This window comes from Phycodurus eques, unplaced genomic scaffold (genome assembly GCF_024500275.1).
Source record: "Phycodurus eques isolate BA_2022a unplaced genomic scaffold, UOR_Pequ_1.1 contig_177, whole genome shotgun sequence".
Lineage (NCBI taxonomy): Eukaryota > Metazoa > Chordata > Actinopteri > Syngnathiformes > Syngnathidae > Phycodurus > Phycodurus eques.
The window spans coordinates 45,119-60,750 of NW_026904174.1; the positions used below are offsets into that span (position 1 = coordinate 45,119).

Here is a 15,632-nt window from a genome sequence, read left to right on the forward strand (position 1 = left end):
ACAAATGTTCAGTCCAATCTTCTTTCTGTGTAGCAGAAACAGAAAATAATTTTATAATTGACTGTTTTTGTTATGGCGGCACGGTGGCCGACTAGTTAGAGCGTCAGCCTCACAGTTCTGAGGACCCGGGTTCAATCCCTGGCCCCGCCTGTGTGGAGTTTGCATGTTCTCCCCGTCCCTGCGTGGGTTTTCTCTGGGCACTGCGGTTTCCTCCCACATCCCAAAAACATGCATTAATTGAAGACTCTAAATTGCCCGTAGGTGTGAATGTGAGTGCGAATGGTTATTTGTTTGTATGTGCCCTGCGATTGGCTGGCAACCAGTTCTGGGTGTACCCCGCCTCCTGCCCGATGATAGCTGGGATAGGCTCCAGCACGCCCGCGACCCGAGTGAGGAGAAGCGGCTCAGAAAATGGATTGATGCTTTTGTTATTTTTTTGGAATATATATGAATAAGAACTGTGTCGTATCGAAGAGTGGTTAAACTGTTAATGTTGATACCCACAAAAAAAATCAGATTTAATGGTAAAACAATCTGTGGTTTATGAAAGACTGCAGATATACTACATCAAATGGTGATGGCATTAATGTAGTGGCATCCTGTGATTGTCTCCAACATATATGAAGGGTAAATGTATTGCGATACGAACGGAATTATTTCAAATTTTTTCTTAAAAGAAGTCGTATTGACAGATTTTTTTAATGAATGTTTTAATTCAGTGGTAGTGACAGTGAAATATACCAATTTCAAGAGTCTTTTATTTTGAAATGCCACATCAGATTTTGATGGGACCTCTTTTGTTGGAGTCTTGGGGTGGTGTAGTGTCCCCCAGAACTGGTCTGGTGTTGTGATAACTAGGATTTTTTTTTTTAAGAATTTTTGAAATTCGTGATCATGGCAGTGAAATACACCAATTTCAAGAGTCTTTTATTTTGAAATGCCACATCAGATTTTGATGGGACCTGTTTTGTTGCAGACCTGGGGGGGGGGGGGTGTAGTGTCCCCCAGAACTGGTCTGGTGTTGTGATAACTCGGATTTTTTTTTAAAGGATTTTTGAAATCCATGATCATGACAGTGAAATATAGCAATTTCAGTGGACTTTTATTTTGAAATGCCACATCAGATTTTGATGGGACCTCTTTTGCTGGATACCTGGGGGGGGGGGGGGGGGTGTCCCCCAGAACTGGACCAGTGTTGCGATATCTCATTAAAAAGATTTAACAGATTGTTTTCAGTCAGGGGTCATGAAAGCAACATATGCAGTTTTCAGAGATTTTTATTTTGAAATACAATATCAGATCTTCATCAAACCTCTTTTCGCGGAGTCCTTGGTGGTCTGTCACACAGATCTGAACTTGTCTTGCGATACCAATGGGATTATGTTGGGGTGGCTTTGGCTCAGTCGGTAGAACAGGTTCGAATCCCTGCTACGACTTTCTGCATGTCGAAGTTTCCTTGGGCAAGACACTGAACCCTAATTGGCTCCCAGTGGGCGTGGCAGCGCCTTGCATGGCAGCAGTCGCCCATTGGTTTATGAATGTGTGTGTGAATATGAGTCTTTGTAAAGCGCTTTGGCCACTGTGATGATTTAGATAAAGCGCTATATAAGTGCAGTCCATTGCCATTTATTTTTCCTCAGATATCAAATAAAGTAATTTTTTTAATGTATGTATGTATGTAATGTATCACAAGATTCAAATTAACTTTGCTGGTTGCATCCCTTACCCGAAGAGCACTTACGTCCGTATTATTGGGAAGCTTTTATTTTGAAGGTGGCTTTCGCCGCGAGTTGGCGACCTATTACCGTAATGCCTAGTATGAACAAAATTAGGGGCGGCTGGCTTGACTGCTACTTTACGAGTGGAGGCTGGCTTGACCGCAGTAGTCCGCAGGTGCCTGCGTAATGTCGACAAACTAATAACAATATCATCTATGCGACTCAAAGACAGGAGTATCTCCCAGTGTCTTAAACCCATATCAAAATAAAACTTGATCAAACTGAATAAGCCGGTCATGTTGCTTACTCCGGATTCCGCAAAGAGTCACTTGTAGTTCGCAGGTTCTCGCGTGGGTTCGGTGTGTCCCGATAACTCAGGGGGGGGAAATTAGTCCGAAAAACAGAAAAAAATAGTCAAAAAAACAGGTGGGGGGGAAAATTAGTCCGAAAAACAGACAAAAATAGTCAGAAAAAGAGGTGGAACAAAAATTAGTCCGAAAAACAGAAAGAAAGGCTCAGAAAAACGGGAGTTTTTTTTTTTTTTTTTTTTTTAGCCCAGTGAATGCAATACGCTTCCGTAGATTGCCGTGCACTTTATTTTCTAAAATAAATATATTTCCTGGGTGCACTTCTATTGCTTGACGACTCTTTCATCATCATCATCATCCTTGGCAATGAGCAGTCAGGGGAGAACGCGCTGCAATGTGAGTTGTGCTTTTGGATGCTGACTTCGGTGCCGTCGCTAACGTCTCAGCAGACGTTAAACAGTTAGGCGCGTTCAGTGGGAAGACCAACGTGTTGGTGTACTCCTGCTGTCGAACTACGGTGCTTAAACACGTTTATAACGTTCGTTTGGCGACTTTTAATGAGGTGAGGTGAGCTGGTGGCTGGCAGTTGCTGACTTCGTTTTCTGTTGTTAAACCGCCGTTTTTTTCCAAACCTCTTTTTATTTTTTTGCAACCTTATTTTATTATGTACCAAGAGTCGTATCTTGCCGGCTGCCTTTTGAACCTTTAAAAATCACGTGTGGGCGTTATCTATTTGTCTGCCGCTCATTAGCGTATTTTCTTTTTTCTTGTACAGTCTCACATGGTCAAGCCAAACCACTTTTTGTGCGTTGTGTTGTTTCACAAACCACTCGTTGTCGTTGGGTCTTGTCTCATGTCCGCCGGAATGTGCCTTTTGATGCAATACAAACGTGTTTTGTATGCATTCGTTTTTGTAAAGCAACTGACACACCTGCGCTCGTCCAATCCGATGCCGCCCATGGTCAGCCAGCGAGATTTGAATGCTCAGAATGAGGCTGCTGAGGAGGAGAAGAAGGAGGAGGTGGAGGTGGATATTCCATCCAGCGGTTGTCTGGACTGTGCCGCCCATCTGGCCACCATAAGATCATTGGAAAAGCAAGTCTCTGAGCTGAAGGCCGGGATGAAGTTTGAGCTTCTGGAGTCGAGGATTGACGTGCACCCTTCTGGGGTAGGCCAGTACTTGGACTTCTTCCGTCTGCACGCTCGCCTGTCTGTCTTGACACTCGCCTGTCTGTCTGTGCATTTTCTCCCGTACTCGAGTTTGCATGTTCTCCCCGTCCCTGCGTGGGTTTTCTCCGGGCACTCCGGTTTCCTCCCACATCCCAAAAACATGCATTAATTGAAGACTCTAAATTGCCCGTAGGTGTGAATGTGAGTGCGAATGGTTGTTTGTTTGTATGTGCCCTGCGATTGGCTGGCAACCAGTTCTGGGTGTACCCCGCCTCCTGCCCGATGATAGCTGGGATAGGCTCCAGCACGCCCGCGACCCGAGTGAGGAGAAGCGGCTCAGAAAATGGATTGATGCTTTTGTTATTTTTTGGAATATATATGAATAAGAACTGTGTCGTATCGAAGAGTGGTTAAACTGTTAATGTTGATACCCACAAAAAAAATCAGATTTAATGGTAAAACAATCTGTGGTTTTTGAAAGACTGCAGATATACTACATCAAATGGTGATGGCATTAATGTAGTGGCATCCTGTGATTGTCTCCAACATATATGAAGGGTAAATGTATTGCGATACGAACGGAATTATTTCAAATTTTTTCTTAAAAGAAGTCGTATTGACAGATTTTTTTAATGAATGTTTTAATTCAGTGGTAGTGACAGTGAAATATACCAATTTCAAGAGTCTTTTATTTTGAAATGCCACATCAGATTTTGATGGGACCTGTTTTGTTGGAGACTTGGGATGTTGTAGTGTCCACCAGAACTGGTCTGGTGTTGTGATAACTAGGATTTGTTTTTTAAAGAATGTTTGAAATCCGTGATCATGGCAGTGAAATACACCAATTTCAGTGGACTTTTATTTTGAAATGCCACATCAGATTTTGATGGGACCTCTTTTGTTGGAGTCTTGGGGTGGTGTAGTGTCCCCCAGAACTGGTTTGGTGTCGTGATAACTTGGATTTTTTTTTTAAAGAATTTTTGAAATCCGTGATCATGGCAGTGAAATACACCAATTTCAAGAGTCTTTTATTTTGACATGCCACATCAGATTTTGATGGGACCTGTTTTGTTGGAGACCTGGGGGGTGTAGTGTCCCCCAGAACTGGTCTGGTGTTGTGATAACTAGGATTTTTTTTTAAAGAATTTTTGAAATTCGTGATCATGGCAGTGAAATACACCAATTTCAAGAGTCTTTTATTTTGAAATGCCACATCAGATTTTGATGGGACCTCTTTTGTTGGAGTCTTGGGGTGGTGTAGTGTCCCCCAGAACTGGTCTGGTGTTGTGATAACTAGGACTTTTTTTTAAAGAATTTTTTAAATCCGTGATCATGGCAGTGAAATACACCAATTTCAGTGGACTTTTATTTTGAAATGCCACATCAGATTTTGATGGGACCTCTTTTGAGTCTTGGGGTGGTGTAGTGTCCCCCAGAACTGGTCTGGTGTTGTGATAACTAGGATTTTTTTTTTAAGAATTTTTGAAATTCGTGATCATGGCAGTGAAATACACCAATTTCAAGAGTCTTTTATTTTGAAATGCCACATCAGATTTTGATGGGACCTGTTTTGTTGGAGACCTGGGGGGGGTGTAGTGTCCCCCAGAACTGGTCTGGTGTTGTGATAACTCGGATTTTTTTTTTAAAGGATTTTTGAAATCCATGATCATGACAGTGAAATATAGCAATTTCAGTGGACTTTTATTTTGAAATGCCACATCAGATTTTGATGGGACCTTGTTGGATTTATCTCACCAAACATTATTATGAATAAACACAAAAGGAATGAAGACGTTGGTCATTTTACTCATGAGGAGGGCGCATGGGAGATTGTTCAGGTTACAGCCTCTCAACACGCTCTAAACAATCTCCCCCGTCGCTCCTACATTTATTTGAAAATAGGAGAGTTCTACAAGACATAATATTCTAAGCATTAAGACACAACACAAAACATAGGACCAGACGACACCTGTCCCGTCCCCGACCACATCCGATCACGTCCTTGGTCAAGGCGCCCTTCCATCAAATGTTGCTGAGTCATCTTCTTGAAGGCGAGACATCTTTCTATCTAAATATTGTCCATAATTCTAATGCAAGCTACTAATGCAAAATACTAATGCAAGCTAAGCAAATAAATGATAACTACTAAGATATATCTAACATTTCCCTCCTGTTTATCATGTATTTGCACAAATTCTCATATCATCTTACAGTCACTTCATTTCGATTTTTAACTGTAGAATCATTTTTATGAAACAAATACATTTACACCCAGAGTAGATTTGTCATACATGAATGTTATAGTTTAAACATCGTAATCATCTGGATCAGGAAACAAATCAGTTAAAGCATAATCATCATCATCATCATTATCATCATCATTATCTTTATTATCAAACAGTAATGGATACATCAGCTCCATACGGTTCTCCATGGGGGTTATGGCTGTGGTGATTAATCTACTGATTAAAGCTCGAATGCATGGGATACAACAACATCCACAAAATGTCAGAATGGCTGCAAAAACAGCAATTGATATCAATATTGGTGAAATTAGGGTTTTATATTTACCAAAAACGTCCATCCAGCTGTCCCACAAAGAAGTGTCTACCCCAGAGTGGCTCTTCATCTTGTGATTGAGGGTCCGTAGACCATCGATGGCTCTGGTCAAGCTGCCATCCGCAGCAGTATTGTTTGGAATGTATGTACAACATTGTTCTCCAAACATACCACAAACACCTCCCTCTCTTGCGAGGAGCATGTCGACAGCTATGCGATTCTGGAACGTCATTAAAGAGGTAGCCTTGAGCTGCTCATGTACAGCTTCCAACCCACTCTGAGTCCAATTTCCTAATCTCTGTACATTGAAGTGGATGTAGTTTATCCTATCAACATTTTTATTAATCGTACACCACCAGCATATGAAAGACTCAAATCCTCCTGCAACTTGGTCAGCCAATTTGTATTGATTTGGAACCCCACGAGGAACACCTATGGCGTCGATGTACGTCGGATTATTTTGCCCCTGCCAGGACAAATCTCTTTTTTGTCTATGTTCTAGATCAGACAAAAACATTGGTGCCCTTTTCATTAAATCTTGAACAGGGATAGGGTATACTGACACATGCAATATCAAAGTGACAATAGCACACAATCCAGATATATCTTTAGGTAATCTATCAAACAGTCTATCATCTCCGCACCACCACCAGATGTCGCTCCGTGACACTGGCATAAAATTTGGTCCGACTTTTAAGGTTACTTTACACTGTGTGTCATTCAGTGGTCCTAATTTTTTGCCTTTACTAATCATGTTTATACAAGTGAAATTATTTGGTGCTACTAGAGTAGAAAACATCGGTTTGTTTTTATCTGCTTCTGTTACGGGATATATACGATCCCATGATTTACATCCCTTAGTTGGTACAGTAGCGTTCATTAATGGAATAATACAATTTTGTGATAATTGTGCCGGAACTATTCGCAACAAAGGCCTTGGACCCATGCAAACCACACAATCTTTTTTTGCTACATTTGCTGCTTGTTCCACCAATAGTAACCAATTGTTATTTTGTCCTGAAACTCCTGTGACTACAAGGAACCAATCATCAGTAGTTATTTTGTTAACCATTAACATGTGTCCACCTTTCTTTGAAGTTTTTAATGGCATTTCTGGTTTAACGCGGTTCCCATAACACAATGCTACTTGGAAGTGGGGATCTTTTCCCGCAGTATATGCCCACAAACTCACCATCAAACACATTGGGTGACTCGACTTGTATGTCAATATTAAATTATGGGTCGTTTTGCTTAAGTTAAACTTCTTTCTATGTTCTTTTGCTGCTTTTAATGACCAATTGGACCAATCATAACCTGTTTCACCAATGAGGTATTCCCATCCAAAGCCTATAGATGCATACCAGTCATATTTATCTCCCCAATTCTGCCCATTCTCTTGAGCTTCATTGGTGAGAGCCGCATATGGAATTATGATTAAAGTATCTTGATTTCGGGGGGCACAAAATATTAAACTGTTTTGCCGCATTTGGAGGTCATGCCCACAGTTCTGATCATCAACTGTACTCCTTTTGGTACGAGTTAATGCTTCCAAATTTTTTATTATTGGGTTGGTCATATTGGTCCAGTTGGTAGGTGATTTCCTATCTAAAAAATGCGTTGTATCGTTTAGTGTGGGACTTCCCACGTACCACATAAACAAAACCAACACTATAGTAACCAAAGTTGCTGCGTAACAGCTTATCGAATCTCGTAACCAACGTGGGTGTGCCATTCTGCTGAGTTCTCACTAAACGGGTTGGTGTCTTTTTTCTTCACTGACCAGCAAGCGTTTTCAGAATCTACACATCTGCTCCCGCTCCGTTATCAGACTTTTGCTCACCTTCCCTATTTGAGTACTCAGCTGAAATGACCCTTTTACAGTGTGTTAAATGAACCCACGTATTTCTTTCTGCTATTTTTAGGGCTGTTGGAGTTGTCAATAATACTTGATACGGTCCTTCCCACTTCGGTGAATGCCAGTGCTTCTTTTTGATGCTTCGAATTAGGACCCAGTCTCCCGGTCCAACCAACTTGGTTTCCTGCTGGGAAACATGTTTACTTTCAGCAGATACTTTTAAATCATTTTGTTTCTCTAACAACTTTCTCATGTAATCAGCTAAGTTTGTTTCGTCATCAAGTTCCCATTTTTGTTTAAACAACGGAAGTCTATAAGGTCTTCCAAACAATGTTTCGTAAGGTGTTAAACCTGTGGTACTTGTAATGTTGATGTACATTTTAACGAGGTCCAGACACTGTGTCCATGACCTTCCTGTCTCTTCCATACATTTTTTCAATCTATTTTTTATTGTCCCATTCATTCTTTCCACGAGACCTGCACTCTGAGGGTGGTAAGCACAATGGTTTTTCAAATTAATGTGGAACATGGTTCCTATTTTTTTTGATTATTTGATTTACAAAATGAGTCCCATTATCGCTGTGAATGGTTTCAGGTATGCCATATCTTGGAATGATGTCTTTACATAGTGCTTTTGCCACCGTCAGAGCATCAGGTGATTTTGTTGGGAATAATTCGATCCATTTAGAAAATGCATCTATGATAACCAAACAGTATTTCTTTCCTTCACTTTGATTTAATTCTATATAATCCATGTGAATGCGTTGGAAGGGGTATGTAGGCACTGGAAATTGACCTCTAGTAGGTCGTAATTGCCCTTGAGGATTATGTCGTGCACAGATCATGCATGCTCTACAATAATTCTTTGCATATAAATTGAAACCATAGGTTGTAAAGTGTCGATGTATCTGTGCCACCATCCCTCCTGTTGAGACATGTGACACACCATGGCTCAATATAGCAGCCCATTTGAATAGGTTCTTTGGAAGTATTTGTTTCCCTTCTGTGCTAATATAAATATCATTTTGTAGCCTTGAACCTCGTTTTTCCCAATAATTGCGTTCTTGTTGTGGACTCTGTTGTTGCATATCTTTTAGTGTTTGGTCATCTAAGGTCTGTTGCTCAATATTTTTTATTAAACCCAAAAATGGTTTATAGGCTGCCTTTTTCGCGGTTTTGTCCGCAAATGCATTCCCTCGAGAAATTTTGTCAGTGCCAGATGTATGTGCAACACATTTGCAAATTGCCACTTTTCGTGGATGCTGCACTGCCTGTAACAATTGTTTAAGTAATTCAGCATGCGTTACTGGTTTCCCTGTTGATGTAATCATTCCTCTGTTATCCCAATATTGTGCAAAAACATGAACTGTGGAATATGCATATTGGCTATCAGTATAGATTGTAACATCCTTGTTTATCATCATTTTGCATGCTTCGGTTAATGCTACTAATTCAGCAGCTTGGGCAGAGTAGTGTGACGGTAGCGACTCAGCTTTTAGCACAACAGTATCAGTTACTACTGCGTAACCTGTTTTTATCTTTCCTAGTTCATTTTTTTTCGAAGAACCATCTACATACAGAACCTGTCCATTATTCAAAGGTTGATCTTTCAAATCATTTCTACATTTAGCAGTTTTTTCAGCCAATTCCTGACAATCATGCTGCGTGCCCTCATCAGGTAAGGGTATTAGTGTGGCTGGATTTAAGGTTGTGCATCGCTCAACAGTCAAATGTGGTTGTGACAGCAAGATGGCCATGCAAGATAAATGTCTTGCAGGTGATAAAAACGCCATATTGGTTTGCAATAGGAGAGCAGACACTGTATGTGGCACTTTAAGAGTTAATGGATGAAATAACACAATTGTGGAGCTGCTCTCTATTGCCATTGAAGCTGCCACAACTGCTCTGACACAATGCGGTAATGCACACGTCACGTTGTCTAGTCTAGTTGAAAAATAAGCTATTGGTCTCAGCTTATCACCATATTGTTGTGTAAGTACGGAGGTCATGTAATAGTGTTTACAATCTACCATCTGAATGAATGGTTTATCATAATCCGGAAGGGCCAGCGCAGTACTGGACACCAAATGTTGTTTAATGTCACAGAAGGCCTTTTCTGCCTCTGTATTCCATTGAACAGGTGATGTCATTTTAAGGTCTGCTTCATACATCAATTTTGACAATGGTGCAATAATTTCTGCATAGTTTGGAATCCATGCTCTACAATAATTTGTCAGGCCTAAAAATGACATCATATGTTTCTTTGTTTGCGGTTTAGGGGCTTTTAAAACTATAGTTTTTCTGTCTTCTAATATAGTCCTTCCTCCTACACTCAGATTATGTCCTAGATATTTGACTTGCTTTTTACACCATTGCAATTTATTTTTGTTTACTTTATGTCCCTCCTCTGCTAGATGATGCAGTAAGGCTAATGAATCTTTGATGCATGTCTCTCCATCTGGAGATGCCAAAAGCACATCATCGACATATAATAAGATTTGGCTCCCTCCTGGGGGAGTGAATGTAGACATGCTTGTTGTCATTATTTGTGAATAAATTGTTGGACTTTCACAGTAACCTTGTGGTAATCTAGTAAATGTATATTTCTTTCCCTCAAATGTGAATGCAAACCAAAATTGACTGTTCTCTTCTATTGGTATAGAAAAGAAAGCATTGCTTATGTCCACTACTGTAAACACAGTAGCGTCTGCTCTTAATGAATTTAACAATGTGTGTGGATCTGGTACACATGCTGCTCTCTGTATCACTGCAGAATTTACAGCTTGCAAATCTTGTACCATCCTCCAACCGACTGAAGGTGGGGCCTTTTTCACGGGAAAAATTGGTGTGTTACATGGTGAATCTGGACACGCCACTATAACTCCTGCTTTAATTAGTGCTTCAATTACCGGTTTGATTCCTTCATGTGCATCCGGTTTTAATGGATATTGACGAATCCCTGGCCTATATTCCGTTTTTGGTCTAATTTGTACTGGTAAAGCCCCTTTAATAAGGCCTACATCGAATGGTCCTGCGGACCATAACTTTTGTGGAACTGTTTTCAACATCTCTTCATCAATTTCAGTGAGAATCATCTGGTCTAATCATACAGGATGCATGTGTCTCCCTTCATCACCCTGCATTGTCCAAAATATTGCCTTCCTGATTAGACCAGTTGATGCACTGTATTCGAGGTCGTTTTCTATTTGTTGCCAATCATCTGCCTCTTGTCCTTGTTTTACTAATGTTCCCACACATTTCCACTGTGACTCATAATCTTTGCACATTGAAATATGTGGGACACTTGTATTTTTATACAGTTCCTTTAATTTGTCTGATAAAATAATTCCTGCCGCGACTTTTGCTTTATTGTCTGAGTACAGATAATCCACAGTAATGTTATCATGTGTCGCATGTCGTAACTTGTTTTCATATACTGAGTCTGGACCCGATGTGTTTTTGTACCACAGTGTTATATGCAGCTCATCACTGTTTTTTTTATCTTCTATTTGTGTGATAAGCTGCAAGGCTGCAGACATCAGAGTCTCTCCCATGTTTAACGGTGGTTTGTCAGGGATATCGATTGTGTAATAGAATGTATTCTGTCTGCTTTCCAGTGTCATATAGAGATCTTCTCTTTTTAATTCATGTTTTCGTTTCACTAAAATATTTCCATTTGATGATGGAATGAGTACAAGTCCTAGTTGGAATAAGCCATCTCTTCCCAACAAATTCACAGGGCACTCCGGGACTTCGAAAATTGGCATTCTACATGTTTTCCCCTGTGGGTCTCTAATCCACACAGGCTCAAGTTCCATGGCAAAAGTAATTTGTCCATTTGCTGATCTAACTATTGCTTTATGTCCCGATAGTTTGGAACCTGGAATCTTTTCCCGACATGCAGTTCTACATGCTCCTGTGTCGCAAAGAAAGTTCATTTCTTTCCCATTTACTGATAAGATTATTTCAGGTTTCTCAGTATCCAAACTTAGAATGTCCTGTAAATTGAAATCCACTTCGTCATTTTCCGTAATGTTTACAGAAGCGGATTTGTTGTGTTGGGAAGCAGGCTGGCTTAGTCATGCGGTTGTTTGACCGTCTTCTTTGTTATCTTTCTTCGGGCAGTTACGTGCGATGTGGCCTTTATTTCCACAGCACCAACAGATGTTATTATCATAATATTTTCGACCATATCTTACCATCCCACGGCCTCTGCCGCGTCCTCTAAAATTATCTCTCTTTTTGCCTTGATAGTAAATTTCTGCTCCTCCGTTGAGGAAGACATCTACATTATTATTATTTTTTTTTTTCTGTCTTAACACTCTTTCTGCATGGAGGGCATGATTAACATATTCCTCCAGAGAGCCAGTTGCTAGGTTTATCCAATGTTTATCGACCCATTTGTTAATGTGCTCTCTCGAGTTCGCATGTAAAGCATTTTTCAACTGTTGTTGATAAGGGCCCTGAGGATTTGCATCCTCAGTCAATCCGCTGTTTGCTTTAAAACAAGCGGTCATTCTAACCCTGTATTCTTCAAATAGTTCATCGTCTTTTTGTTTTATCCTTGCAATTTCCGTGTAATTCGCCCTTTTGCGGAACCTGGTTGTGGTTCTTTCTATCAAGGCTCTAACTCGATGGTGTAATTCTCTGTCATCATGTGGCATTATAACACCATGATGTTTTGGATCCCAATCTCCACGGCAAAGATGCCAATCAGGCCCCATTGCAGTCATCCAAATTTGTTGTGTTTCTGCACCGTTTAAATGGTAGGAATGTCTAAGATTTTTCATATCCTCAACAAACTGGACAATGTCTACTTTGTAGGATATGAGGCCGGCTACGGCCTTTTTCACATCCTCATTAGTCCAAGTTCTATAGACCAAAATAGTTTCTTTGCGATCCTCTTGTACATTTGGATTTGCCACCTCAATCATCGGATATAAATCCATGTCCCCCTCGTTTGAGGTTGTATTTGCCATTTTGGGAACGGGAGAAAATGTTTCCCCCATATTTTTAGACCAATGCATTTGTACTCCTCCTGATCGTAAAACTCGATGAGTTTCTGATTCACAAGTTGGAGGATGCTCATGAGGTGGCAAAACCGGGTACAAGGGCGCTGATGCTTGTGTAATAGTTTCTTATCTTTAGTCCTGTCTCGTCATCTTCCTGTCTTTGGAACAATATATTTTTATCCTTTTCTGTTTGCTCTTTTAGTTCATCTGTTAAGTTTTTCTTTTTCTCTTCTTCCTTTTCTCTTTTAGACGCCATATTTAGCCAAAAAAGTAAGTCGTCAAATCCATCTTTTCCCATTTGTGATATATTATTATTGTGCCGTTCCTTTATTTTGTTTCGAAGTTGAACTAATTTTCTCGAATTCAGCTGGCCAGCGAAACTGTATTTGGTTATCCACGTGTTTAAATGTTTTATTTTGGAAGGGTTTTGTAGTTGTACATATTTCCAATCTTTACACGTCAGGCTTTCTGTTGGATTCGTTTTACTGTTATTGTTTCCCATTTTTGTGAATTTGGAAGTCAGTTTATTTGCACCTAGAGTGACCTAATACTGACTTTATTCAAAATATGACTGGGTGACAATGAATGTCTGAGTTCTGGTAAACCTCAACCTTCTACCCCGAATGGGGCGGAGGTTTCTTGCCTCTGCTTCCAAACTCAGTTGTCACTTACAATCCAGTCTCTTACATCCAAACTTTTACACACACACACACACGATATTAGTAACGTTTTAACAAACACACGAAACATGGAAACACGGAAACACGAAGGCACGGAATTTTAAGTACGTCTAGGACTCCGCCGTCCTTTATTTTTTTTATTATTTTTTTTTATTTTAACACGGAATTTCAGCACGTATAGGACTCCGCCGTCCATGCGGAATTTGTCGGACTCCGCCGTCCATCAGTTACTTGCCAGTGACTAGTATTACACAAGGTTTATTTCGCCGCAGACTTCTTTGTCGCGCGATACATTCATTCTTCAAAAAATTTTTTAAAAAATTTAACTCACCAGTCGTCTTCAATCCTGTGGATTGTCGTCAACCTTCAGATCCCAGTTGAGAAGAACGAAGACCAGTCCCGGAAAGGGTCTCAATTGCCGTGGCCACGGTCTCTTAACTGGGTGTCGGCTCCACAACTGGAATCCTCGGGTGTGTTGACATCCGGCTCGAAGGACCAATTTAATGTTGGATTTATCTCACCAAACATTATTATGAATAAACACAAAAGGAATGAAGACGTTGGTCATTTTACTCATGAGGAGGGCGCATGGGAGATTGTTCAGGTTACAGCCTCTCAACACGCTCTAAACAATCTCCCCCGTCGCTCCTACATTTATTTGAAAATAGGAGAGTTCTACAAGACATAATATTCTAAGCATTAAGACACAACACAAAACATAGGACCAGACGACACCTGTCCCGTCCCCGACCACATCCGATCACGTCCTTGGTCAAGGCGCCCTTCCATCAAATGTTGCTGAGTCATCTTCTTGAAGGCGAGACATCTTTCTATCTAAATATTGTCCATAATTCTAATGCAAGCTACTAATGCAAAATACTAATGCAAGCTAAGCAAATAAATGATAACTACTAAGATATATCTAACAGACCTCTTTTGCTGGATACCTGGGGGGGGTGGGGGGTGGTGTAGTGTCCCCCAGAACTGGACCGGTGTTGCGATATCTCATTAAAAAGATTTAACAGATTGTTTTCAGTCAGGGGTCATGAAAGCAACATATGCAGTTTTCAGAGATTTTTATTTTGAAATACAATATCAGATCTTCATCAAACCTCTTTTCGCGGAGTCCTTGGTGGTCTGTCACACAGATCTGAACTTGTCTTGCGATACCAATGGGATTATGTTGGGGTGGCTTTGGCTCAGTCGGTAGAACAGGTTCGAATCCCTGCTACGACTTTCTGCATGTCGAAGTTTCCTTGGGCAAGACACTGAACCCTAATTGGCTCCCAGTGGGCGTGGCAGCGCCTTGCATGGCAGCAGTCGCCCATTGGTTTATGAATGTGTGTGTGAATATGAGTCTTTGTAAAGCGCTTTGGCCACTGTGATGATGTAGATAAAGCGCTATATAAGTGCAGTCCATTGCCATTTATTTTTCCTCAGATATCAAATAAAGTAATTTTTTTAATGTATGTATGTATGTAATGTATCACAAGATTCAAATTAACTTTGCTGGTTGCATCCCTTACCCGAAGAGCACTTACGTCCGTATTATTGGGAAGCTTTTATTTTGAAGGTGGCTTTCGCCGCGAGTTGGCGACCTATTACCGTAATGCCTAGTATGAACAAAATTAGGGGCGGCTGGCTTGACTGCTACTTTACGAGTGGAGGCTGGCTTGACCGCAGTAGTCCGCAGGTGCCTGCGTAATGTCGACAAACTAATAACAATATCATCTATGCGACTCAAAGACAGGAGTATCTCCCAGTGTCTTAAACCCATATCAAAATAAAACTTGATCAAACTGAATAAGCCGGTCATGTTGCTTACTCCGGATTCCGCAAAGAGTCACTTGTAGTTCGCAGGTTCTCGCGTGGGTTCGGTGTGTCCCGATAACTCAGGGGGAAAAAATTAGTCCGAAAAACAGACAAAAATAGTCAGAAAAAGAGGTGGAACAAAAATTAGTCCGAAAAACAGAAAGAAAGGCTCAGAAAAACGGGAGTTTTTTTTTTTTTTTTTTTTTTAGCCCAGTGAATGCAATACGCTTCCGTAGATTGCCGTGCACTTTATTTTCTAAAATAAATATATTTCCTGGGTGCACTTCTATTGCTTGACGACTCTTTCATCATCATCATCATCTTTGGCAATGAGCAGTCAGGGGAGAACGCGCTGCAATGTGAGTTGTGCATTTGGATGCTGACTTCGGTGCCGTCGCTAACGTCTCAGCAGACGTTAAACAGTTAGGCGCGTTCAGTGGGAAGACCAACGTGTTGGTGTACTCCTGCTGTCGAACTACGGTGCTTAAACACGTTTATAACGTTCGTTTGGCGACTTT

The 15,632-nt window shown here is 40.7% G+C and overlaps 1 protein-coding gene across 1 annotated transcript; it reads right to left on the reverse strand.

Annotated features, from left to right (window-relative positions):
* Window positions 1-5,003: 5,003 nt before the first annotated feature.
* LOC133398441 (uncharacterized) lies at window positions 5,004-14,150 on the reverse strand. The gene is made up of 2 exons (XM_061669987.1): window positions 13,634-14,150; window positions 5,004-7,794 (listed from the first exon to the last, which is right to left on the reverse strand). Exon 2 carries the CDS (start codon window positions 7,485-7,487, stop codon window positions 5,502-5,504), a length of 1,986 nt encoding a protein of 661 aa, XP_061525971.1. The 5' UTR covers window positions 7,488-7,794; window positions 13,634-14,150; the 3' UTR covers window positions 5,004-5,501.
* Window positions 14,151-15,632: the final 1,482 nt, after the last annotated feature.

Coding starts and splice junctions, on each gene's coding strand:
- LOC133398441 (XM_061669987.1), bottom strand. CDS start 7,487: ATGGCACACCCACGTTGGTTACGAGATTCGATAAGCTGTTACGCAGCA.